The sequence below is a fragment of the Danio rerio genome, chromosome 3 (genome assembly GCF_049306965.1).
Source record: "Danio rerio strain Tuebingen ecotype United States chromosome 3, GRCz12tu, whole genome shotgun sequence".
Lineage (NCBI taxonomy): Eukaryota > Metazoa > Chordata > Actinopteri > Cypriniformes > Danionidae > Danio > Danio rerio.
In genome coordinates, this window is record NC_133178.1 from 7,086,685 (window position 1) to 7,112,500 (window position 25,816).

General features: G+C 38.1%; 1 protein-coding gene across 34 annotated transcripts in view; it reads right to left on the bottom strand.

The window, feature by feature from the left end:
* rbfox3b (RNA binding fox-1 homolog 3b) overlaps positions 1-25,816 on the bottom strand; it is a 584,742-nt gene that overhangs the window by 84,191 nt on the left and 474,735 nt on the right. For all 34 annotated transcript variants that reach the window (XM_073944090.1, XM_073944087.1, XM_073944077.1 and 31 more), the window contains one exon: positions 3,723-3,965. In XM_073944090.1, the coding sequence (XP_073800191.1) occupies positions 3,723-3,932 (210 nt within the window). In that variant the 5' untranslated portion in view covers positions 3,933-3,965. The remainder of the gene's footprint in view (positions 1-3,722; positions 3,966-25,816) is intronic.

A 25,816-nucleotide genomic window follows, 5' to 3' on the forward strand; every position in this document is an offset into this window, starting at 1 on the left:
GGTTGGATAGGGCACACCCTTAGCAAACCACCAACTAGCATGACCAGACAGGCTCTCAGATGGAACCCCCAAAGGAAACAGGAGAGAGGCCGTCCAAGAAACACCTGGCGACGCAGACATCACAAGGATGGGTTACACCTGGGGACAAGTAGAAAGAATGGCCCAGGACAGGAACCTCTGGAGATCTACCTTTGGCGGCCCATGCCCCGGAAGGGGTGGAGGGCATAAGTAAGTAAGTAAGTAGTCAAAGTTTCGAGTCAATAGCACCTTTAGAAATATGTTTTCTGAGAAAAATTTACTTACTTCCCCCACTGTGTGTGTTATTTATGGCCAATGAATACAATGATACACACTCTATATGAGAACAATTTATTAGTTTATATACCAAGGCTTTATTTATGTGCGTGTGTGTTTTTTAATTTGCATTTTATTTATTTCTGGAGTCGCCATAATGGCCAACGAAGATCGTTTAATAACACACATTCCATATCCGAACAATAATCAATTATTAAGTTTTCGAAACGGGCTGTGAGTGTCAGTGAGCCGTTTATCATCCACAAAAAATGGCATAAAAGAGCAAGAGGAAATCCTTCCGGCCCCGACGAGATTAACTAGCGAGCGTGTCCACCTTTCTGCTACGCTAAATTATTCATGCTACACCATGTACAGGCTCCTCTGAAGACATAAAGAAAACAGGCTCAGAGGAAGAAAAAAAAAGAGAAGGAAGACATCCAAAAGACCATTACAGCAGTAAAAAAACAGCCCACATCTAAACCTCTATGCTTCTTTCTGCCTTGAAAACTAATGAATTTAGCATCCGCTAAATAAACTGCGCGGATATTAGCTTGCGCTGAATAAACGGTGCGGATATTAGCCAGCACTGGCATTCAGACGAGTATTCAAGTGCAGTAACATCAATTAACGTCTGGAGCGCATGATGCAAACAGACACTGCACTTATTTGGGTGTCACTCCGTCGGCGAGCGAGAGCTAGTAATACTGCAGGAGCCTCAACATGACAGTGATTATGTCATTATAACAGCAGCGAGTGTGACAGATCGTTACGGCGGTGTCAAACGCTCCCTCTCGCCTCATTATTTTGGACAGAGGAGAGCATGTACTCCCAAAACACGCCGTCTTATTGCCACCGCCGCCTCCACGGCTTCATAATCAGCCCGTCATCTGAATATTTTCACTCTCCGGGCCGTTCGGGATGTACAGGTTTATTCGGCGGAGTCAAGTGATGTTTCAATTGTGAGAAGAGTGAAATCTGATGGAAAATTTGTGTTATTTATGCTTCACTCGTTACAAAATTGCGTCTACATTTCAAGTATTTTCTATTAATTGTTTATTAAAGTGGAACAATATATAAACTCAATTGTATTAGTGTAAAACAGTAGCCTAAATGTAACAGGAATCATTTGATTTTGTTACTAATTTAATTAGTAATTTAATTTAAATGTAATTTAATTTAGTAATTAGTGTAGCGTATTGTTCAATTTTCAGAAATCAGAACAGACTTAACAGTAACAGAGTTGAGAGTGCCTGTTTCTCAATATGCGTTCTTGTCTGTACTTGCGTTCTTGTGTCCTTGCGTCATCAATCGTTGCCGAAGCACGTTTCCAAGTCAAAGTTCCCATCTTGCCAAGTACAGATAAAATTCCTGGATGTGTACTTGCGAAGCGCATGTATCCAAGAATGCATTGAATCCCAACCAGCGAAAGCTGATGATGAAGGAGAAAACCCATACGGTTTTAAAATTACTTAAGCGTTTTTCAGGCATAAACAGTTGAAAACAACGGAGTTGACATTTTCCACTATTGTGTTTTAGCTCAAGGTGCTAATCTCAGGCCAGATACCTCAGTATCAATATTCAAATGTCCTTAAACACATACATCTTTGTTTTAAAAAAAAATCGTATAAAGTTTTTAAAATGCAAAGCGAATGCACGATTCTAAAATTACCCACATCGCCACCTTAGAATTATAAGGTTCTATCTGACAATTTTGAGGAATCCTGCTTCAGAAATAACTCCTCTCCTTCAGTCATCTTTCCATCAAGCAAGTTTCGGTTTGTGACATCGCCAACCAGGCGTGGCAGTAACGCACCAAAAAGTATGTGGTCGAACACCGTAAAACAGGAAGAAGAAGAATTCCTCATTCTAGCCATCATATGGATTTACTATCACCGCCTACACACCGGCCTCACACAATGACTGTAAAAAAATATGGACGACGCGACAGCCCTTTTTCCCATTGAACGCCTTGAGGGCAAAACGCCTGCTTGACGGGCACAAACTGTCGCAAAAGACTGCTGAAATTGGAGCCTTGACATGTGCAGAAGGACTGTCTGATGGAGCCAGAGGAGGAGCCGCGAAAATGAGCGGAGTCGAGCTTCCAACCGAACGCTTTATGTAAAATCAACCACGCCCCCCGAACTTCTCAGCATGCGTTTGCTGTCATATCAACACAAATGGATGTAATAACGTTAACAAATATGAGGGTTTTATATATTCAATCGCGCCAGCTCTGGACCGCAGCGAATAACCTACTCGCGGCGTCGCGGGCTGATTCCGGCTCGCATGCGGCAGCGCCGGCTCGCTCGGCCGCCGCATCTGGCTCGATTGACTCGGGCTGGAATCGGGTAGTGAGTCCAGGCATCCGGAGTAGGTCCAGCAGAGGTAGTCAGTCTGAGCTCTAAGAGATAAGTCTCCGGCAGGCGAGAATCTAGCCGGAACTGTGTTTTGCTATCTGGGTGGTTAGGCGTGTATCAGCAAACTAATAAAGCCCGAAAAAAGCCCTGACCTTAGCGAATAAACAGTGTTCCACCAGGATCATGTATGTCAGAAACTGTAGTTTACTGCTGAACTCATTTTGTCATGGTAAAATAACACAGAAATCGAATAATAACACTTCAGTCTCCTGCCGAAGATCAGACGCGCTGCTTTGAGAAACTGTCAATCACAGCTGTCAATCACGATGACACGCCCAGCATTAAATTACTGCTAAAAACAAACTGTTTACAAAAATGAAGATCTGCACCTATTTCAGCACAATAACCAGTGCCTTAATCCACCAGAACCATCTTTCGGGACATTTTATTGCAAGTGTAATAATTTTTTTTATTTGGGCTCAAGTCTCCTTCATTAACACGGAGAAGGCGGGCTTTATGACTTGTACTGCAGCCAGCCCCCAGGGGGCGATCTAACGGCCGAGACCTTCACTCAAACGCAGGCTTGCGGCACACTTGGCCTCACAGCTCACAATGTCGGTGCCGTAACTTATTGATCCGCGATCTGTAAATGTAGTTTGTGTGGACGTTACTGCGCTACTTGACTAATAAAATAGCTTCACTACTGAAAAGCTATTTGATTTAGAAAGTAGCGACGCTACGGCCAAGCTACTGAGAAATGTAGTTAAGCTAGTAGCGTCCCTACTTGTAGCGGCGCTACTGCCCAACACTAACACATTGTGTGTTCTGCCACAAAAAAAGGTAAATGTATACTTGCTAATCTGAGAATGTATATTTATATTACTGAATACTTTTTCACCCAAAATTCTGTCATTTTCATAGGAATTAAAAATAAAATTCTCTAAATTGTTTTTTTTTTTTTTTTTTTTTACAGCATTCAGTTATATAATAAGTAATTCAATTGTTTTTACATCTCACATTTCTGACTTACTAATCTGCATGTGTGTGTTTGTGTGTGTGTGAGAGACGCACCGGCGCTGTGTTGGAGCCAGTGCTGATGGCTGTAGTTTGGCTGTCTGTGTTGTTCAGGTCGCTGTGAGTCTGTGCAGGTGTGTAGAGCGTCAGGCCATGGTCCGGGACGCGGCTCTGTCCTGTGTAGTCTTGTGAGGGGAGTGCAGTGAACTCAGCCGGGATGCCGTTCTGTGAGGGATGAGCGTACTGCGTGGTGTACGTCTGGGCCATCGCGTCCGCTGGATTACTGCCCTCCTGATTACCCTGCGAACATAAAAGCACACATTAACCCTTGTGTGCTGTTGGGGGTGTTTCATCCACTCTGGGGGGGATTTTGAGGATTAATTTGGCCACAACCTTATCTGCGTTTCAAAAAATAGAATGAGTTTTGGTGGCAAATCTTTTTTTGACACATATTTTAAGGAAATGCTTTGAGAATTTTCCAAAACTCAGCAATACACTGAGCATATCGACTAACCTTTTGTTATGTTAGTGGCTGTTTTTGCCCCATTGACTTCTATTATGATGACATTTTTGTACTGCAAAGCCATGACACTATATAAACATGCATTATTGATTTTTGCTGGTTTTCCCTATTTCAGAAGAGATACAATTAGTAATTTATGTTTTACTGTTGATCATCAGTTGCAGTGCAAAAAAAAGTTTAGTTTCTGCCTTCTTTATAGAGTTTATATAGTGTGTTCTAGAGGATGAGAGAGACCCTTGCAGACTTATCTTGATATATCTAAGAAAACCAAAACAAGAAGCTCAGAACATAGTAAACACAGTAAGTGTATTTATAATGCACAAACACTATAATCGGCTGTTTTACTTCACAGAACTCTTAAAAGCCAGAAACATTTTTGTTCAGGCCTATCTAAAGGTTTATGCTGCCAAAATGAAACAATTAGCCACCGGGTTCTGGTGGCCAGTCCGCCTCTGCACTAACCTGTGCATTACTCTATCACAAGACGGAGCCAAACAGTCAAAAACTCAACCCTGACAGAAACGAAAACAGCTGATGGAGTATACAATATCCCGCACAATATTCAGTTAAAAGATGGTGTCAAACGGTCAAAAATGCAAAGCTGACAGAAACGAAAACAGCTGATGGAGTATACACTAATCTACATACTACTTAATCACAAGATGGTGTCAAACAGTTAAAAATGTAATGCTGACATAAACGAAAACAGCTGATGGAGTATACAATATCCTGCACAATATTCACTCACAAGATGGCGGCAAACAGTCAAAAACTAAACACTGACAGAAATGAAATAAGCTGATGGAGTATCCAATATCCCGCACAAAATTCAGTCAAAAGATGGCGCCAAACAGTCAAAAATGCAAAGCTGACAGAAACGAAAACAGCTGATGGAGTATACACTAATCTATGTATTACTTAATCACAAGAAGGTGCCAAACAGTTAAAAACGCAACGCTGACAGGAACGTAAAACCGCTTATGGAGTATACAATATCCTGTACAATATTTAGTCACAAGATGGCTCCTAACAGTTAGAAATGCAAAGCTGACAGAAACAAAAATGGCGAATGGAGTATACACTAATCTATGTACTACTTAATCACAAGTTGGAGCCAAACAGTTAAAAATGCAATGCTAACAGAAACGAAAACAGCTGATGGGAGTATATAATATCCTGCACAATATTCAGTCACAAGATGGCGCCAAACAGTCAAAAATGCAAAGCTGACAGAAAACAAAAACAGCTAGAGTTTATATTAATCTATGTACTACTTAAACACAAGATGGTGCCAAACAGTTAAAAATGCAGAAATGAAAACAGCTGATGGAGTATACAATATCCTGCACAATATTCAGTCACAAGATGGTGCCAAACAGTCAAAAACTCAACACTGACTGAAACGAAAACAGCTGATGGAGTATACACTAACCTGCACAATATTCAATCTGACTCCAACAGTCCACTCCAAAATGAAAAGCCGAAAGAAACAAAAACAGCTGATGGAGAATATACTAACCTCAGGGCTCGAAATTGCGACCATTTTGGTCGCATATGCGCCCGAAAATTATTCTATGCGACCTCATATTATATTTGGGAGCACTGCATATAATGGTTGTAGTGCAACCTGTTATGATTATGATTTTTTCTAAAAACGTGCTGAATCGCTCTTCCCTGCCACTATATTGGTTCATATTAGCTGTGAATCACTCAAGGTATTCCGCTGTTAGATAAAAGGGAACTTTTATGACTGCGGAAAATGCAAACGGCTGAAGAATGAAAAGCACACAGGTTTGCAAACCCCACCAAAAGTTGAGGCGCAGATGAGATCGATCATGACATGGTGAATGTTGATCTGCTAGCCAAGATCAATCGAGTGTTTTCGGAGAAAGCGCCCGAATCTCGATGCGTTGCATTCACTGCATGCTCAGCGCAAATGTCTGCTAAATGTAAAATCTAATACTGTACATATCATTGCCAAAGAAGCTGGCTTTTACTAAGTTTACACTGAAACTACGGCTTATAACAAAGAGCGGTATAGCGCCAGTGGTCATCGCTCAGCTCAAATTGCAAATCAGCTGAGATTGAACATTTAAATTGTGACATAAACTGAAACCAAAACTTTTAAAGAGTGGCAGAAGTGAGATTTTTCTTACTTTCTTTTGTCTGTTCTTTCTTGAGATGTGTCTGATGTTTCTATTTAGTTACTGACTGTTTTGCAGCCTACAACTTTGAATTGAACGATTTATTATAATCTTTCGCTTGTTTTGTAGCAGAAATATTATTTATTAAATTGACATGCACATAAAAAACAGCAGTACAAAATACATATTTCTTAATACAATACTTCTTAATAAAATACTTCATTTTTGTTTGATGCAAACCGTAATTTTATTTTTCATAAGGTAACAGACTTTTCACAGCAGATAATTTACATTCAAGCACATTCAGGACAGCACGATGATGAGAAATGTATTTCATTGTTACTATCAGGGCTTGACATTAACTTTTTTGATCACCAGCCACTGCAACATCACTAGCCACTTGCCATTTTCACCAGCCACAATTTTGTTGTTTGGAAAATATATTTTATATGAATAAATGTGACTTTGACATGCTAAATTGACTTGATTTAGATGTTGTGATGTCCACATGCCTCCTTATTCATTTCACTGTTTGTGAGCTTGCTCACTGTGCATTAGCAAATGGGTTTTGTTGCATTGCAATTGTTTTTTATTTCACATGACTTTTTTAGGGCTCAAAATTTTACTAAATGTATCTCTGACCACACCATAAAGAAATAATATTTTTTTTAGCCACACATTTCAAATGCAAATATATAGCAGCATACATGCACTTTTAAATTCAACAAAACTTTTTTTTTTTTTTTTTTAATTGACATTTATAAAGATCTATTGTCATGTATCTAAAATATGCACAGTAATCTGTCCAGGCTAAAGTTCCCAGATCAGCAGTTACTACACATAATTCTACACGTTATTCTCCTGTTAAAGCATTGTTATTGTAAAGGATGATAATTAAACTATATTAACAAAAATAACTGTAAGCAAAAGAAAGCAGGTAAAAACATACCATGAGTGATAATGAAAGGATGATCATGTGCCTGAGATTTAATTAAAACGAAAGCGGTGACTGCTGCTGCTGCTTACAAAAGAATATATATATATATATATATATATATATATATATATATATATATATATATATATATATATATATATATATATATATATATATATATATATATATATATATATTGTTTTGGGGTTTTTTTCGATCTTGAGCTCTTGAAAGCAGCAGGACAGTGGGTACACGAGCATCGCTTTTTGTTTAGTCTATTTCAAAGAGAACCGATCGCACCAGTTGCGCTTCCTCTACACACGGTTGTTTCGCGCAAGTAAACACTTTTTAAGTTGCGTGCATCACATCACCTGTTGCGCGCGACATCACATCATCCTCTCATAAGGTATTCACCTGCTATTGCTCGCGTCAACGCAGTTATTTTTGTCAGTCGTGCTGCTTCTCGATTCTAAGATCACATTTGTGCGCACATTGGTCCATCCTTATTGTCGAACCCTGCTTTAAGAAAACTACAATATAAAAATTATTTCCAACGTGCCAAAGCAGCTAGTGGGAGCGGCTGTCTAACCCGCCAAAGCTGAAATCTATCTGCATTTGGCGGGTTGGGGGGTGTTAATGTAAAGCCCTGGTTACTAATATTGTCTTTTTCATCATTAATATTATTCTATAAATATTAGACACACATTTTGGAATTATTGCAAACAAATATCAAAGTCCTCTCAGCATTAGTAAGATTAGTTGTTTCTTTTTTTTTTGTTTTAGTCCTAATTGATGTTGTTTTAAAAATACAATAAATCCCTTAAAATACAAAATTTCTGGTGGCGCTCCTAATTTTTTTCTGGTGCTCCTAAATATTTGAAGTTATGAGCATCGGTGCTACCAAGTAAAAAAGTTAATTTTGAGCCCTGAACCTGCATATTATTCAGGCACAAGATGAGGCCAAAGAGTCAAAAACACAACGCTGACAGAAACGAAAACAGCTGATGGAGTACGCGCTGTCCTGTGCATTATTCAGTCACAAGATGGTGCCCACCAGTCAAAAATGCAAAGCTGACAGAAACAAAAACAGCTGATGGAGTGTACACTAACCTGCACATTATTCAGTCACAAGATTGCGCCAAACAGTCAAAAAATCAAACCAGTTGAATGGAGTATACACTAACCTGTCCATTATTACAAGATGACACCAAATACTGAAAAATATATGGCCTGAAAGACAAACAAATACAAATGAATGCGAGTGATATGAATGTGAACGGTTTCAGTGGCAGTCAAAAAAAATTCCCAGATGAGTCAATGTTATTTAGCGGTTGTTATCTGGAAATAAAATACCTTGGAATGACCCATCAAAGCGAGTATTCCAAACAGCTGTGCATTAAGCCATCAAATCGCACAGCCCTACTTCCCATGTAGAGCTCAGTGTGAACAATGCAGCTTGAGGCTGCCAATGTGCTGTTTTCATCTTCCTCTGATGGGCCGATCAGGGAATACAGCCGTCCTAAACTTTAAATAGGCCACGAAAAAACAGGGATCACATCTCAGGGATGATTACAGACACTCTTGATCATTACTAATGAACCGACTGTGCGTTGTAGACGCCGCTAACTCCAGGACTCCAGGCCACAGCACACAGAGAAAAGGAAATCAGTCTCCTTACCATGTTTTGACTGAGAGCTTTGATTTCCCTGACAGGTTACTAATGTTAACACACGTCTGCTCATGAACACTCGCGGCTCGCTGGAGTTTAAGCTGAGCTGTTTGTCAAGCTACAAGCTTTCCTATGAAGCCTAGAGTTGTTCTTTTCATTCCAACATTTCTTAATCCTCTAAAGGATGGAGAAACTAAGCAATGAAAAGCTTTCAGTGTTATTGTAAAAATGTCCACCCTCTGTTCATGGCTCATGGTTCCGGAAATTTTCCAGATATTTATCGTTATCACTATGTGAATGGGGCTAATATTGACCTTAAACTGGTTTTAATTGAATAAATAAATAAATAAATAATTAAATAAATAAATAAATAAATAAATAAATAAATAAATAAATAAATAAATAAACAAACTGTCACCGACTCGGTCCCAGTCATTCCCCTCGCTGGCCAGCAGAGGTCATCATCACCGGACTATTGACATTACGTCATCCACTTACACTGATTGCAGACACACCTGACACGCATCCAGCAATCACCCTCCACACACATATTAGCAGCACACACACGCTGCTTCATTGCGAAGTCTTGTTTTGCCCCGGCTAACACCACTGAGCGTTCTCATCCTTGCCTGCTTTCCCATTGTGATCTTGCTTCGTTTACTGACCCAGTCCTGCCTGCCGCCTGCCTTTGAACTCTAGCCTGCTTATCGACTCTGATACTAGCCGACTGCCTCTGACCCATGCCTGGTACTCATCCTGTGTTTACCAGCCGCCAGCCCAATGACTACATATTACTATGTTTGATGTGAGTTTGCGCACGCACAACATCTGTGTGCTATTGTTTATTAAACTGTGTTTAATAAAAATACTGCAAATGGATCCCTCTGTGTCAGCCACTTCGTTACACAAACAAACAAACAAACAAACAAACAAACAAACAAAAAACATTTACATGAGAGATAATAATTTTGTCTTGTAACTGTATATACTAAATAACCAATTCAAGTATTAAACCGATGATGTAAGAAAAAAAAAATCATCCTCTCTACTCATTACCATATTTGGCTCAAATATTTATTTCTTTTTTTTTCCTGCAGAAATCATAACATAAACTTTTTTCCGGTCTCTCTGTTGAGTTTGCAATTTTGCTGCTGCTCTCAGATCAGTTCAGAACACACTCAATTCAAAACCGCAGAAATCAAAGATGCATAATATCATACTGTATAATTACTGCGTACACAAAGCAAACATTACATCTAATATAATGTGAAATATAAAACCACAGCACACTGCAACTGAAATATCCCACAATGCAATTTGCATGACTTGATCCTTCATTTACAACGTAATGAATCATACGCTCTTATCAACATGAAGTTAATCGTTGTTTGCATAGTGGAAAAACACCATAAATGCATTTATTTTTGACAAATATTCAGAAGAGAGGCATTAAGCTGATCAAAAGTGACAGTGCAGACAGAAAAATGAATAATATTGCAGAACATTTAGAAAGATTTCTGAAGTTTCATGTGAGATGATGACTGGAGTAATGACGCTGAAAATGATGCTTTTCCTCACACTTTTAAATATATTCTCATGGCAGATAGTTATCTTGAACTGTAATAATACCGCACAATAGTACTGTTTTTGCTGCATTTTAATGCGCATAAATGTACCCTTGGTGAGCAGATGAGAATTTAAAAAATTTTGACTGCAAAAATAAAATATAAAAAAATATATAAATTATTAAATGTAAAGATCATATCCAGTCTGCAAAAGCACACAAACTAACCTACAAATTCATGAACACATTTTACTGTATTTTAGAGCTATGCAAAAAGACAGAGCAACACTGAGTTTAAAAGCAGCATGGTCTTAAGACTCCTTATTATGTCTTATTACGTACATCTTAATATTTTTTTTCAAAAATGCATTTAATATGCATCCAAATATGTTTTATGTGACCATTTTTATATATATATTTTTTGAAATATGTAACAAATATATAGATTTAATTATAAGTTAATTATGTAAAGCATTTGAAAATCCATCTGCTTAATTATTTTAGAAAAATAAGAAAAATAAGATAAGCAACATTGGCAGAAAAACACAAACTTTTTAAGATAGAAACCCTACCTTTTAAAAATATTTACTATATTTTAAGTTTTGTATTGAATTTAAAATATTGCTTCATACATATAAAGCTTTAAATAATCTAGCTTCTGTTTATCTAACCAACCTTCAGTCTCGCTACAATCCAACCCGCTCTTTAAAGGGTCAGGAAACACCAAAACACATTTTTTGAGCTGTTGACAGTCGTATATGTGTCCCACACTGTTAAAAACACTATTAGGACACCTATATTTCACTAAAAAGTGTAAATTGGTTGTTTTTGCGTTATTTCAAGCAAATTCGTACTTCCTGTTTGAAACGAATTTTTGAAGCTGCGTCACGGTCATGACATAATAGCGTGTATTCCAGCGTGCAGACTGGACGTCTGTGCCAGAGTGAGTCTTATTACGTCTTACAGTGTGATGAATTAATGCATGAGTAAGGCTTGGTTCACACCAATCAGCGCGCTCTATTGTGCAACTTCATTAATATTCATTAGTGTCACCGTGTTTACACCACAGAGACGCCACGTTGTATTGGCAAAACAAGCGTGAAGTGTTGCTTTTATAGTTTGCTGCCGTTAAGTTTTGTTTTCATTTTCTCTCTGTGAGAGCTCATCTGGATCACGTGTGGATTAACAGTGTACGCAACGCTCGACAACAATAACTTACGTGTCTAAGGAGGAACATTGTTTACCTGAGAGCTGTTCTCATCTGCAAACGCAGAGATCCGGATTCGCTTGTAGTCTCCTCTTTATAAAGACGCGGCTCTAGTTGCTGGTGATTGTCCTGTCTCTACAGATTTGGTAAGTGAGCGACCAGTGCTCTTTGTTTATTCAGTTTGTTCGTATCGAATTAAGTTAACTATTGCACTGAGTGCAAACATAGCACCGCATTTTGTGACCGGAATAACACACGCGGCTTTCTGACACTACCTGCCGTGTGCATCTAAGTTTACGGGAAATGCTGAGTTTTTTTTTCTCTCATTCGCCGTGCGGTATCAAACATTGCATGAAAAATACATGCTTAGAGCAGTTCCTCGAATCAAATATCTCGTTTGTCGCGAGAGGCATGAATGAATTCCCTGAATGAAAGAGCCAAACTGCAGTTAAAGTCCAACATTTAATAATTTGGAAAATAATTCGACTACAGATGTCCATGTAGGTTAAATACCATCACTTTCTCATGTGTATGTGTATTTTGACTAAAACTCGCGCGTGCCCAAATACACACTCCCACACCATCACACTTTAGTTCCTCCGACACTCCCCCCTAAACAGAGCTGGACACACCCACTTTTCTGACTTTTTCCAAAGTAGAGGTATGAAAACACCCTGCTGAAACGAGGGGGTTTCATGGCCCTTTAAGATCCCAAAACTCAAGGCTTCTCGTAGTTCCTCGAACAGCAAAGTCGAGTGAAGGAGGTTGAGCCTTCTCATTTATGGCTCCTAAACTCTGGAATAGCCTTCCTGATATTGTCCGAGGCTCAAACACTCTCCCAATTCAAAACTAGATTAAAGACCTATATTTTTAGTAAAGCATATACTCAATGCATTACTTAGCAGTACAGTAGATGTGCTCCACTCATGTTTCTGCATCTGATATATACACTATGAACAGCAGCTACGCTAATTATTCTCTTTATTCTCTATTTCCTCCTGGGGATACTCATCCCGAGGCCCTCAGACTACGCAGCGCCACTGATGCGATCCAAGAACAGAGACGAGATGATCCCAAGGTTTCCATTATCCTGGACCAGGCCATATCCTGAGCAGCTGCTGTTGTGGTCATGAAGGAGTGAAGAGCATGAGACTGTGACGCTCCAGGGACAGACAAATCTTGGCTGAGGTCCAGCATTCTCCAGCGCCTAGACTGCAGCTCTGCACAAGACGTTTGGCCATAGGAGAAATGGTCGCGCACAACTAAGCCTGGTTTCTCTCGAGATTTTTTATTTCTTCACTTTTGCCAATTGGTGAAGTTTTTTCCTCGCCACTGGGTTGCATGGTTTGGGGCCTGTAGAGCTGCACATCGATGGATTTGCTCTTCAGTGTTTGGACTCTCAGTAGCTTATAAAACCACACTGAACTGAGCTAAACTGAAATGAACTTAAACACTGAAAACTGAACTAACACTTTCAATTTACTATGATCTTTTATGTGAAGCTGCTTTGACACAATCTACAACGTAAAAGCGCTATACAAATAAAGGTGAATTGAATATATATATATATATATATATATATATATATATATATATATATATATATATATATATATATATATATATATATATATATATATACAGACACACATTTAAATTTAAGCTATATATTTTTTGTTAGTCTACAGAACAAACCATCTTTATACAATAACTTGCCTAATTACCCTAACCTGCCTAGTTAACATAATTAACCTATTTAAGCCTTTAAATGTAAGTTTAAGCTGTATAGAAGTGTCTTGAAAAATATCTAGTCAAATATTATTTACTGTCATCATGGCAAAGATAAAATAAATCAGTTATTAGAAATGAGTTATTAAAACTATTATGTTTAAAAATCGTCTCTCCGTAAAACAGAAATTGGGGGAAAAATAAACTGTAAATAATTCTGACTTCAACTCTGTATATATATATATATATATATATATATATATATATATATATATATATATATATATATATATATATATATATATATATATATATATATATATATATATATATATACACACACACACACACACACACACACACACACACTAAGCTGTGCATTATTTACTCACAAGATGATGCCAAATATTTAAAAAAAGCTGACAGAAACATAAACTGCTGATGGAGTATACACTAACCTGCAGATTATTCAGTCACAAGTTGCCATCAAACCATCAAAAACGTAAAGCTGACAGAAACAAAGAGAGCTGGAGTATACACTAACCTGCGCATTATTCAGTCAGATGATGGTCAAAAACGCATAGCAAATTATCAGTAGTTTTTCTAATAGTCAGTGAATTTTCACTATCAGCCAATCACTTTGCATAGCTAATAAGCCTGATGACATCACCAGTAGTAATGAGGTCAATCCCACCCACATAAAGGTTAAAAGCCAATGCCAGTCAAAGTTGATGCGAATATAGTGGAATCCACAACACATTTGTATGACATGTTTATAAATGAGAACCCTGATTATTTGGCCGAGAGTCGGCAACAAACCAGTACAATAATACAGCTGATTCAGGTGGAGGATTTCCCATCATTCCCTTCTATCCCACAGCACAGAGAGGCAGGCCAATTTACAGCAGCTCTGTCCAGCGATGCAGGTTATTAGTCTTCATTCGGCGTGCTTCAGAGCTCCGCCGTGTCCTTTTTACACCTCATTTGTGAGCGAATAAATTTGGCAAAACAAACAGCGAGTCTGTCCACACTCTACAACAGCGGCTTTTTGTCACAAACATCTAGCAGCTCACACTTTCTCTGTGTTTTCTGACCTCACATACTGACCTACATGATCACAACAGATGCTAAGCGAGTGCTTTAGAGTGGCCTGGTATTTTTCCTTATTCATTTCTTCCATAAGGATTTATATAATCAAAATCAGGATATTTCTAGACGTAGCTAAATAATAAAAGTTCAGTAAATGTAAAAAAACACATGGTGAACCTCAAATACTATTGTTTCCACATTTTTATGCAAAAACATTGTGGATTTTTCATTTTTAAGTTGAATCAAATTAACTTTTTCAAGTCACCTCAACATATATCAGTAAAACTAACTAGAAAAATATTAAATTAAACTTTGTATAACCTAAAAAATAGCTGAAACTTGATTAACGTTTTAAATTAAGTTAAAGTAACCTTAAAAAAATTGTTGTCATCACTTCATTCATTCATTCATTCATTTTCTTGTCGGCTTAGTCCCTTTATTAATCCGGGGTCGCCATAGCGGAATGAACCGCCAACTTATCCAGCAAGTTTTTTTTTACGCAGCGGATGCCCAACAAAAAAAAGTCCAACCTTGCCTCAACACACCTGCAAGGATGTTTCTAGAAAGCCTAGTAAGAGCTTGATTAGCTAACCCAGGTGTGTCTGACTGTGGTTGGAACTAAACTTTGCAGGACACCGACCCTCCAGGACCGAGTTTGGACATGTCTGGGTTAGGGTTAGTGTAAGTTGACATGTACTTGCAACGTTCCTTATAGTCAGTCAAAATGTCTGTTGAAGAAACAGTATCAACAGATATTAAGCAGACAGTCTACTTATACTCAAATGGACCATTAATAACGTGTTACGGTGTGTGGGACTTTTATTTTGAAAACAATAGCTCTTAGGCAATGCAACCATATGCATGGAGCATCATGCAGGAAAGATGGATTCTAAATGTATTGAAGAGACATAAGTTCAGTTTAACTGTATCTTTTGTTATAGTTTACCGTCTATATGGTGACCTTTGACGCGTGTGTTTGTAATGAGGCAACAGACACATGTAAACTGCTGAATATTAAATTATTTAATTATATTAAAAGTTTAAAGTACACATGAAATCAAAACTAATATTTATTTAGTATGCTCACATTGCTAGTTTTGTGGTGAACAATTCACCTGTTCATGTCAGTAAGAAAAAAAAAGGTTTGCCCTTGTTGCACTTCCTGTTTGTTTTCAGTTAAATACACAGATTAAGTCTGTCTGATGTATTGGGCGTGGCTAACATACTTAACCACACCCCTCCAACTGTCGGCCACTTTGACAACAAACAGAATTAGTGAGGAGGAGGAGGTCTGAGAGGTATGTTGGGTTGTAATAACTCCCCAAAACCTCCCATCTTTCCAAATGAAATGCCTACTTTACTACATCTAATCAGCTCCACGTAGAAAAAAAACAAGCCACGCCCACTGTTTTCTCATTTGATATTCCAGTTCTCTAGGAACTGTGTCATAATATGAAAAAAAAGGTCACAGCTTCCAGTTCATGCAGACTTGCACATTTTGCATTGTTCTACATGAATCATATCAAAACAAAGCTCATTAATATTCATAACCCTTCCATATATGGTCAAAATCAGTCATGTCATGTTAGGGCCGCTTCCTAAACTGCAAAATTAACCTGTAAAAGAGTTTCTAGAGAATATGTGCACTTGCCTAAGCCTGTTTAAAAATCAGAGAACAATATAAAATATTATATCAATGCATTTTTATAGCAGCTTAAAAAGAAAAATCTTGGTTAAAGTGTTAAAAAGCCATGACTTAACCCTTAAACTGCCTGCTATACCAAATGGTTGACCACATTTTTTAGTTTTAAATAATGCCTGTTAAAGTCATTTAAATAATGACTGTTTTAAATAATGGTTTACACACACAGCACTGTTGGTTCACAAAAAAAGAAAAATCAAACAAACATATTCCTGTTGGATTACAACACTTGATTTTGTTTTATTGCAAAACAAACAAACAAACAAACAAGAAAATGTTAAATGAGAATCTGAAATATTTTATGGCATACTTCAAAAAATAAAGATGATCTAGTATTTAAAAATGTTTTATTATGAATATAATGATATATGATACGTGAAAATAATGATTATTTTTCTTAAATAAATTGGTCTTACACTTAATATTTTCAGATTGTTCATGGTATATGTATTAATTCCAGTACTTTTACCATAAACCGACATATCAACCTCTACCAAATGGTTCATATTTTAGAACTTATGGGATGTGTTAAAAAAAAATGCGCTGAAAAAAAATAGCGATATTAGGAGTTAAGAAATGAAATTAATTTAATTTATTATTTATTTATTTATTTATTTATTTATTTATTTATTTATTTATTTATTTATTTTTTGTTGGTGGGGCAATTAAAGGGGTAAACCAACCAGCTATGAGGAAAATCAAAACACAAACTTTGATTTGAAACAAAGAAAAGTTTATGAAACAACAGATACAAGACTTAAATTCTAATGATGAAAAATCTAAAATCCCATAAGACACTGCAAATGACACAATCAAATTAAAGATGGCAGAGAATTATAGAAGTGTTCATTTAGGGTTGTTGGTTTTATCCATGAAAACAATATATTCGGCATGAATCATGCAATTAAATACAATTGCTTTTCAGATTAATTAAACTAATGGAAATAGATGGGTTCAACAATATAAAGTACATTTACTTAACTACCTCCAGAGCGGCTTTCAGTTATTGGCAAAAAATCTATATGTCTTTGTGGAGAAAATTAATTTCTTTAAAAGAGTTTCCACTCTTGGAATCTAGCTTTGGTCTCTTGACCGGATGGCATACCCTGTTATGTCTATGTTTATGTGCTTGTTGCTGAGGCTTGTTTCCCCTGATCTCACACTGGCCTACTTTTAGGACAGTCTGGGAGGGGCGTTTTTACCTCCTTTTCCTCCCAATGTATCTTATTTCTTATATTTGTCTTCTGCTACCTCTCGACTGACCTGTCTTCCCCTGAAATGAATGATGTTTGCGTATGGTCAGAGAGGTCAGTACACTGTAAAACCCAACAGTCAACTTAATCAAATGAAATGAGTGTAGTTAACTCGAAATTGACTGAAAGTTAAATCTACTCCTTTAAAAAGAGTTTTGAACTCGGTGTTGAAGGTAATGAGTTAATTAAATACCTCATTACTTTAACTTAAATAGAGTAAGTTCACGGTACTCATAAAGATTCGTTTTTTTAACTCAAATGGTTTGTAGCAATCAGTTTTCTCAAACGGTTTGAGTTGCCTTAACTTATTGGGTTTTACAGTACTCAGTTGGTTTGAGTTCTCTTCATTTATTGGCTTTTACTGTGCTCCGATTGCTTCATTTACTCAAATGGATTGAGTTCGCAGCACTCATTAGGATTAGTTTTTGAACTTGAATGGTTTGTTGCAATCGGTGTCCTCAAATGGTTTGCGCTACCTTAACCTTTGGCGTTATTATATCAGCATTTACATTTATACAGTTCACTATCTACTATGTACAAGAGAAAACTTCATAAAAGTTCTTGTTCTCACACTGAGATTTGTGCGTGTGTGTGTGTGTGTGTGTGTGTATGTGTGTGTGTGTGTGTGTGTATGTGTGTGTGTGTTTGGGAGTAATGGTCAATAACAGGTATCTGTGGCTGGTTTATCCTCAGAGACTGAAGCTGAAAGTGTCTTAATAAAGCAAAAAGACAGAAGATCACTGTAAACCCTTATGACACACAGCAAGGCCTTCTGAGACTCCTAGCAGACCACACACACAAACACACACACGCACTTAGGGCTCTATTTTAATGATCTATATGCTATACGAGGATGCTTCAAAAGTAGACGTGCAAAAGCAGCGTAAAGTTTAGTTTCTGAAGAGTGCAAATTAAGGGGCCAACCGTCGCTATCTGTATGATAACATTTCTCTTAACATATTGACATCGTTCCTGCAGAGTGTACACAGGAATCAGAGAGTAATGTAATGTTATGTGCATTTATATAGCGCATTTAATGTGTATAGTCATACACCCAAAGCGCTTCACAATCATGAGGGGGGTCTCTCCACACCACCACCAGTGTGCAGCATCCACTTGGATGATGCGACGGCAGCCACAGGACAACGGCGCCAGTGCGCTCACCACACACCAGCTATTGGTGGAGTGGAGAGACAGTGATAGAGCCAATTCGGTGGATGGGGATGATTGGGAGGCCATGATCGTAAGGGCCGATAGAGGGACTTTGGCCAGGACACCGGGGTTACACCCCTGCTCTTTCACGAGAAGTGCCATGGGATTTTTAATGACCACAGAGAGTCAGGACATTGGTTTAACGTCTCATCCAAAAGACGGCGCCCACTGACAGTATAGTGTCCCCTTCACTTTTACTGGGGCATTAGGACTCACGCAGACCACAGGTTGAGCGCCCCCTGCTGGCCTCACTAACACCACTTCCAACAGCAACCTAGTGTTCCCTAGTGGTCTCCCATCCAGGTACTGACCAGGCTCAGCCCTGCTTAGCTTCAGTGAGTAACCGGTCTTGGGCTGCAGGGTGATATGGCTGTGGAGAGTGAAATTTAATACCTTTTAAGCCCTTTTTTAAGACTCTTTCTATACATTTTAAGACCTTTTAGCCACTTTAGGTTTAAGCGGAAACACTGGCGAGATTTAAACTTACAGTATATTTACTAAATATTAGTGTGAGAAACTAATCCAAACATTAAACATTATTCATATACTCAATAAAAAATCTATGCAATCTAACTAATTCAGCAGGTTGGCACCTATTGACTTTTTTTCTAAACGTGCACTCATTTTTTTGACTGTTCGATTGGGAGAAATGACTAGGAATAATAAACAGCAAAAAACAGACAAACTACTCGCTCTACAAACAAGTGTGTTCACGGCGATACAGACAAAGCAGAATAATATAAAAAGAAAATGTCAGTTTGCAACATCAATAGTGTAATGAGCTGTTTTTAATGTCTAAAAATGAATGGAAGTGAATGAGACCGGAAGTCTCAAGCCAAAGAGATTCAATTGGCTGCGCCCGCTCGTACGCGAACAATAAGGTCAATAGAACTGCAGAAATAATGGTGTTGCCTTGGTTATGTAAAGCAGCGTGATGCAAAATCTGGACCGATTTTATTGATTTCATAAAGTACACAGCATCCTGATATTCGCAAACGTAATTCCGGCAAACTTTAGCATATAAATACACATTGCATAATCAAAAATGATACAGGGCTCGACAATAAGGACTGCCCTCTGGCCTGGGGCCAGTGTGCGATTGGGCCAGTGCTGCCTTCTTACTAAAGTTCAATTTGGCTGCGATTGTTTGTCAATTGCGTGCAAATACAGGGTGCTTTCACATCCAGATGTTTGTTTCAGAACCTGTCTTGTTTGCCAAGTAAGCGAGGTTCATCTGGTATACTTTATGTGAATCAAGCAATTGCGCTCGTGTCCGCACCAAATCAATTAGTCCGAAATCATCTGAATGAGGTAGTCTCGGCTCGATAGAGTGGATTGATTGTATTGAGAACACAAAATAATGCAACAAATTAACGAACCAGGTTATATCCCAGTGTTTTATGATTGCGTTAAAGACCTATATATAGCTATACGAAGAGAGAATTATGAGCAGGGTGGGATGTCGTTTCTACCGGTAAATATGCATTTAATGTCTAATACGAAAGTGAAAGCATGCTGAAATATCACAGTTTATCTGTTAGGAAAACTGACCAAAGTTATTGTCAGATAATTTTTCCATATTGTTTTCTTATAATATTTTGTATTAGGCCTGTTGTTTTGTTCATTTCTGCACTGACACCTGGAAAGGAAGGTCAACTTTGATCTGCTTCATGATCTGACTGCAGTCCCGGTGGTGTGACGAGAAATGTACCCCTGCGGTAAAATGCACACACCCCCTTCATAGACTTTCATTGACATTCTTAGTCTATATTTAAAAAAATAAATAAATAATAAATAAATAAATCAAAACTATTTGATTAAAACATAGACTAATATGATTATTTTGATGGATCAAGCAAGAACAAGAAGCATTTTAAAACTAGGTTTACAAATAAATGAAAAATACAAATATACTGATGTAATGAGCCCGTTACTAAAATTAGGCATTTTGGTGGGTTTAAATAAATGAAAAACAAAACATTGTTGCAGTCTTCAACTAAACCACCAAACCAAACAACGACATAACTCGTGGCTGAACTATCATAGTACGATCAAGCGGCAACCTCCCACTCTCCCTCAGGAAGCCAATACGGAAGTAACTAAAACTGCAATTCATCCGAAGTTCCGCTAGTCCTGGCCGCTCCTGGCTCCAAAACAGAGCAAATTTCAGTTGAGCCCACTGTTAGAATGGCCAACTTTACAGCAGAAAAAAAGGTGTTTACAGCCTGGTACAAAAAAAGATTTTAGTTAATACAGCTAATATCACCCTTCATGACAACTGTGAGGGGGGTGAATTTTTTTATAACTCATCCGTTTCCTTTATATTAAGTTATATTAAGTTTGCATAATTAAGGGAGTGGCCACTTGAGTGACAGCTAGGTCTCGCTGGTCGCCTTCAAGTCACCTCAGCTAAATCCTGCAGATTAGCCACTGAACTCGCCATATTTATCATATTTCTGTGTTGTTTTATGTGGCTTTACACAGTCAACTGCCTTTTGGACTTGTTTCCTACATTTATTTAATGGAATGTCATGATGAGTGCACTTAATTTTGCTCACAAACCATTCACGTGGCCTCCGTTTCCCATGTGAGTAAAGTTATATACTTATATACCATCTTTATACATGTATTTATTTTATTTAAGATCATTTATCGTTTATATTTATATTTAGAGCTGTAATGCACTCCAGAATCTGACGTATTGATTAGCTGTAGGCTCTAGAACAGTCATCTGAAGCGTTGGCATACAGTGTTATGCTGGATTTTATCAATAGTCTTGCATTTACTAACACAGAATATATCTGAAGTGTTTGTAAGTAATTCGCGTTTTCCTCCTGTTGAAAAACGTCATAAGAACAATGTTTAGTGGCTCAATGTATTACAGCAGTGTTTTTAAAAGTCTAAACACTTTATTGATATAGTGTACAGCCAAGCACAAGTGGTCAGAATACAAACGAGTCACAGGTGATAAAGTATTAAGCGTTCTCCCAAAGTAAAGTGTGTCTGAACCAGGTCCAAGCAAAATGCAGCATGCGTCTGTAGCTCCGCTCACTCTCCGCCTCTTTGCCCTTGTTTGGTATCCCGCCGTGGGTGTGATGACACGCGAACAAAATGGCGATGGTTGGCCGCGCCTACTTGTGGCTTCTTTTGTGCTCTTTAGAAACCTATGGGTGACGTCACGGATACTACGTCCATATATTTTACAGTCTATGAGTATGATGCATTGGTTGGGAAAAGAACTATGTAGTGACAAGTGTTTCCCAAAACCCCTACAGTCGTTTCTTTGTTGCAGATCCATTGCTTGAACTACGTCAGTTATAACGTAAAACGTCCATAATGATGCACTAAACGGTGTGGAGTAACTTCTTAATTTCTCTGTGCAAATTATATTGTTTTACACAAACACTCATTTAAAAAAAAATATATATATATATATAAATCCAATATTAGATTTGGTAAAAACATGCACTCGCTTTCCATATCTTAAATATAGCTGAAATTTATGTAAATGGCACATATAGGGCCTGTGTTTGCTTTACTAATATTATTGAGAAGTTGTACAATACATATTCTATTCTAAAACATATCACTTACAAAAGTTAACACTATTCTAATATCATATAAATCATATAAATAAATAAATAAATAAATAAATAAATAAATAAATAAATAAATAAATAAATAAGGCAATTTATTATTTAATTGAAATGTAATATTTATTATTTATTAGAACGGAAAAATCATACTTTAATAATAATATTAATGATGATGATGATTATTATTATTATTATTAAGTAGGATGATGTTTATTTATTTTTTTAAAAAGTCTACTTTTACAATTTGACACATGTAAACCACTGCAGAAAGTTCTAACCAACAGGCCCATGTCATATAGAGTACAGATATTTAATAAATAACTATAAATTAAAAGAATTAATGTATGCTTCTTGTTTTCACAAGCTTTGGAGACGTAACCTAAATTCCGCTTTTGAATAATAGGTCACCTATAGCTTTCGCCATGTTGCTGTGTTCAAATTAACATCAATGTGTTCAAAGTGCACTGAGAAGGGAGCGCAATTGTACACATGAAGATCGCTAAAACTGAACTGTAAAAATAGTTTGAAAGCAAATTACACCTAAAAGGCATGACCTTAATGCTTTTTTTAATAATTCCAACTTTGAATGTTAGAATGTTCTTAATGAATAGGGCATAGGGGGGATAAGTGGGAATAGAACACAGCCAGGAACTATGTTTCTAACTACAGCTCCGGAGGTGAAGTTTCAAGTGCTCAAGTTTGCGAAGCAGTTTGCAAATGTTTGTTGGAGCGATGGATTTGGGGAAACAGAAAATCAACAAACTATGTTTGTAACGGTGGAACTAGCAACATTAGTTAGCTGATGGTGGCTTTGGGAAACGCAGCCCAGTATTGTCTTTAAATTAAATAGATTATTTATTTAAATATATATCTTCTGTAAGGGCTACATTCATGGAAGTTAATATATGCCCATTTAAGAGGGGGTGTGATTTACAGCAGGGGTGCAATTCTTGGCACAACACTAATTCATCTGTTATTTCTCGCTATAATGTAAGCCCATAATGTATAACTTTAGACAATGTTTTTTTTTTTAAAATAGATATATGAATTCAATAGATTTTTACAAAACTTGACAACTCGAATGAGGCTATGTACTGTGTGAAAAAGTCTTACTCTGAGTTATATGTCTGTGGGTGTCACAATTAAAGTGCACATTTTCACTTATAATAATAATAATAATAATAATAATAATAATAATAACTAGAATTGTACATTTCCTAAAGGAAATGTGAATGGGGTTTGCGTGGCAAATCGATGGGGTACAATGTATTTGTTTTGGTTGCTAGGGTGTTCTGAATGGTTGCTAGGGTGTTCTGAGTGGCTGCTAGGTGGTTGCTAAGGTGTTGCTAGGCGGTTGCTAGGGTGTCCTGAGTGGTTGCTAGGTGGTTGCTAAGGTGTTGCTAGGTGGTTGCTAAGGTGTCCTAAGTGGTTGCTAGGTGGTTGCTAAGGTGTTGCTAGGCAGTTGCTAGGGTGTCCTGAGTGGTTGCTAGCGTGTTGCTAGGCGGTTGCTAAGGTGTCCTAAGTGGTTGCTAAGGTGTTGCTAGGTGGTTGCTAGGGTATTCTAAGTGGTTGCTAAGGCGTTGCTAGGCGGTTGCTAGGGTGTCCTGAGTGGTTGCTGGGTGGTTGCTAAGGTGTTGCTAGGTGGTTGCTAGGGTGTTCTGATTGGTTGCTAGGTGGTTGCTAAGGTGTTGCTAGGCGGTTGCTAGGGTGTCCTAAGTGGTTGCTAAGGTGTTGCTTGGTGGTTGCTAGGGTATTCTGAGTGGTTGCTAAGGCGTTGCTAGGCGGTTGCTAGGGTGTCCTGAGTGGTTGCTAGGTGGTTGCTAGGGTGTTCTGAGTGGTTGCTAAGGCGTTGCTAGGCGGTTGCTAGGGTGTCCTGAGTGGTCGCTAGGCCCTTACTAAGACGTTACTAGGCGGTTGCTAGGTGGTTGCTAGGCGGTTGCTAGGGTAATTTGGGTGGTTGCTAGGCAGTTGCTAGGGTACCCTAGGTGGTTACTAGGCAAGCCTAACATACATGCCTGATGAAATAATTATACTTAGTAAGCATTTCTAGCAAGTTACAGTACTTGGCTAGTCAATATTAGCATGTAGCTAGTCACTGCTAGCATGTGTAGCATATAGGAAGTTTTGTTTGCTAGCATGAGTTAAACGAGCCAATCACCAAGTCTCTACGATGTTCCGATGCTGAGATATAGCTGTTGATGATTGGTTGCTAGGGTACTCTGTTTTGTTGCTATGTAAAGATATGCATGTAGGCCAGTTATAGTGGCAGTCTATGGGACCAGTTTGGGGGCGTGGCTTGTGAGCTTCATTATCATATTGAGATGCTCATTGGTTGTCTTAGTCAGATGAGCCAACCCCCAAGTCAATAGGACACTGCTAAGCAAAGATATGCATGTAGACCAGTTACAATGGCAGTCTATGGGACCAGTTTGGGGGCGTGGCTTGTGAGCTTCATTATCATATTGAAAAGCTCATTGGTTGTCTGAGTCCAATGAGCCAACCCCTAAGTCTATAGGACACTGTTATGCAAAGATATGCATGTAGACCAGTTAAAATGGCAGTGAATGGAACAGTTATTAAGGGTATTTAAATGGATTTGGGGGCGTGGCTTAAGAGCTTCATTATCATATTGAAAAGCTGATTGGTTGTCAGAGTCAAATGAGCCTTCCCCCAAGTCTGTATGACACTGCTATGCAAAGATATGCATTTAGCCTTATTATAATAGAAGTCTATGGGACCAATTTGGGGGCGTGGCTTGTGAGCTTTATTATCATATAGTGATGCTGATTGGTTGCCTATGTCAAATGAGCCCACCCCCATTTCTCTTTGACACTCCTATGTAATGTTATAGATGTGTGACCTTTATAATGGAAGTCAATGGGATGTGCAATGGGACGTCCCACCCCATGTTAAGTCAATGGGGCAGTTATTAAGGGTCTTCAAATGGTTTGGGGGGGCGTGGCTTGTGAGCTTCAAAATCATATTGAGATGCTGATTGGTTGCCTTAGTCAAATAAGCCAACCCCTAAGTCTATGACACTGCTATGTAATGTGATTGACATGTGAGTCAAGAAATGAATGGGAGTCAATGGGCAATGTAAAGTCAATGGGGACCCCTTTGGGACGTCCTAGCACCCCAGGGGTACAACTTATACCCCTTTTCGGGGTATGTTCTCATGTAGGCTGCAAGCCCCTACAGATGTTGCGAATCCCATATTTCTACGAATTTCACACTTGGCGCTATAACGCGTTAAAGGTTACGCGCCGAAAAAGTGTACGGAAGAAGAAGAAGAAGAAGAAGACAGAATAATAAACCACAATAGTAAGAATGGACTTTGCCTAAAGCAAACCCCATTAATAATAATAATAAATATAGCTGCAAGCAGCAATAAAGGGGCCAAGCACTTTTGGCCAAAAGGTGGCGCTGCTCTACAAGTTTTTGAGTACTTTCAGGGCATGGGGTTGAATCATACCATGTTTTGTAATGATATGTGAATGTGTTGGTAAATATAGCATTTTTGGCCAAAA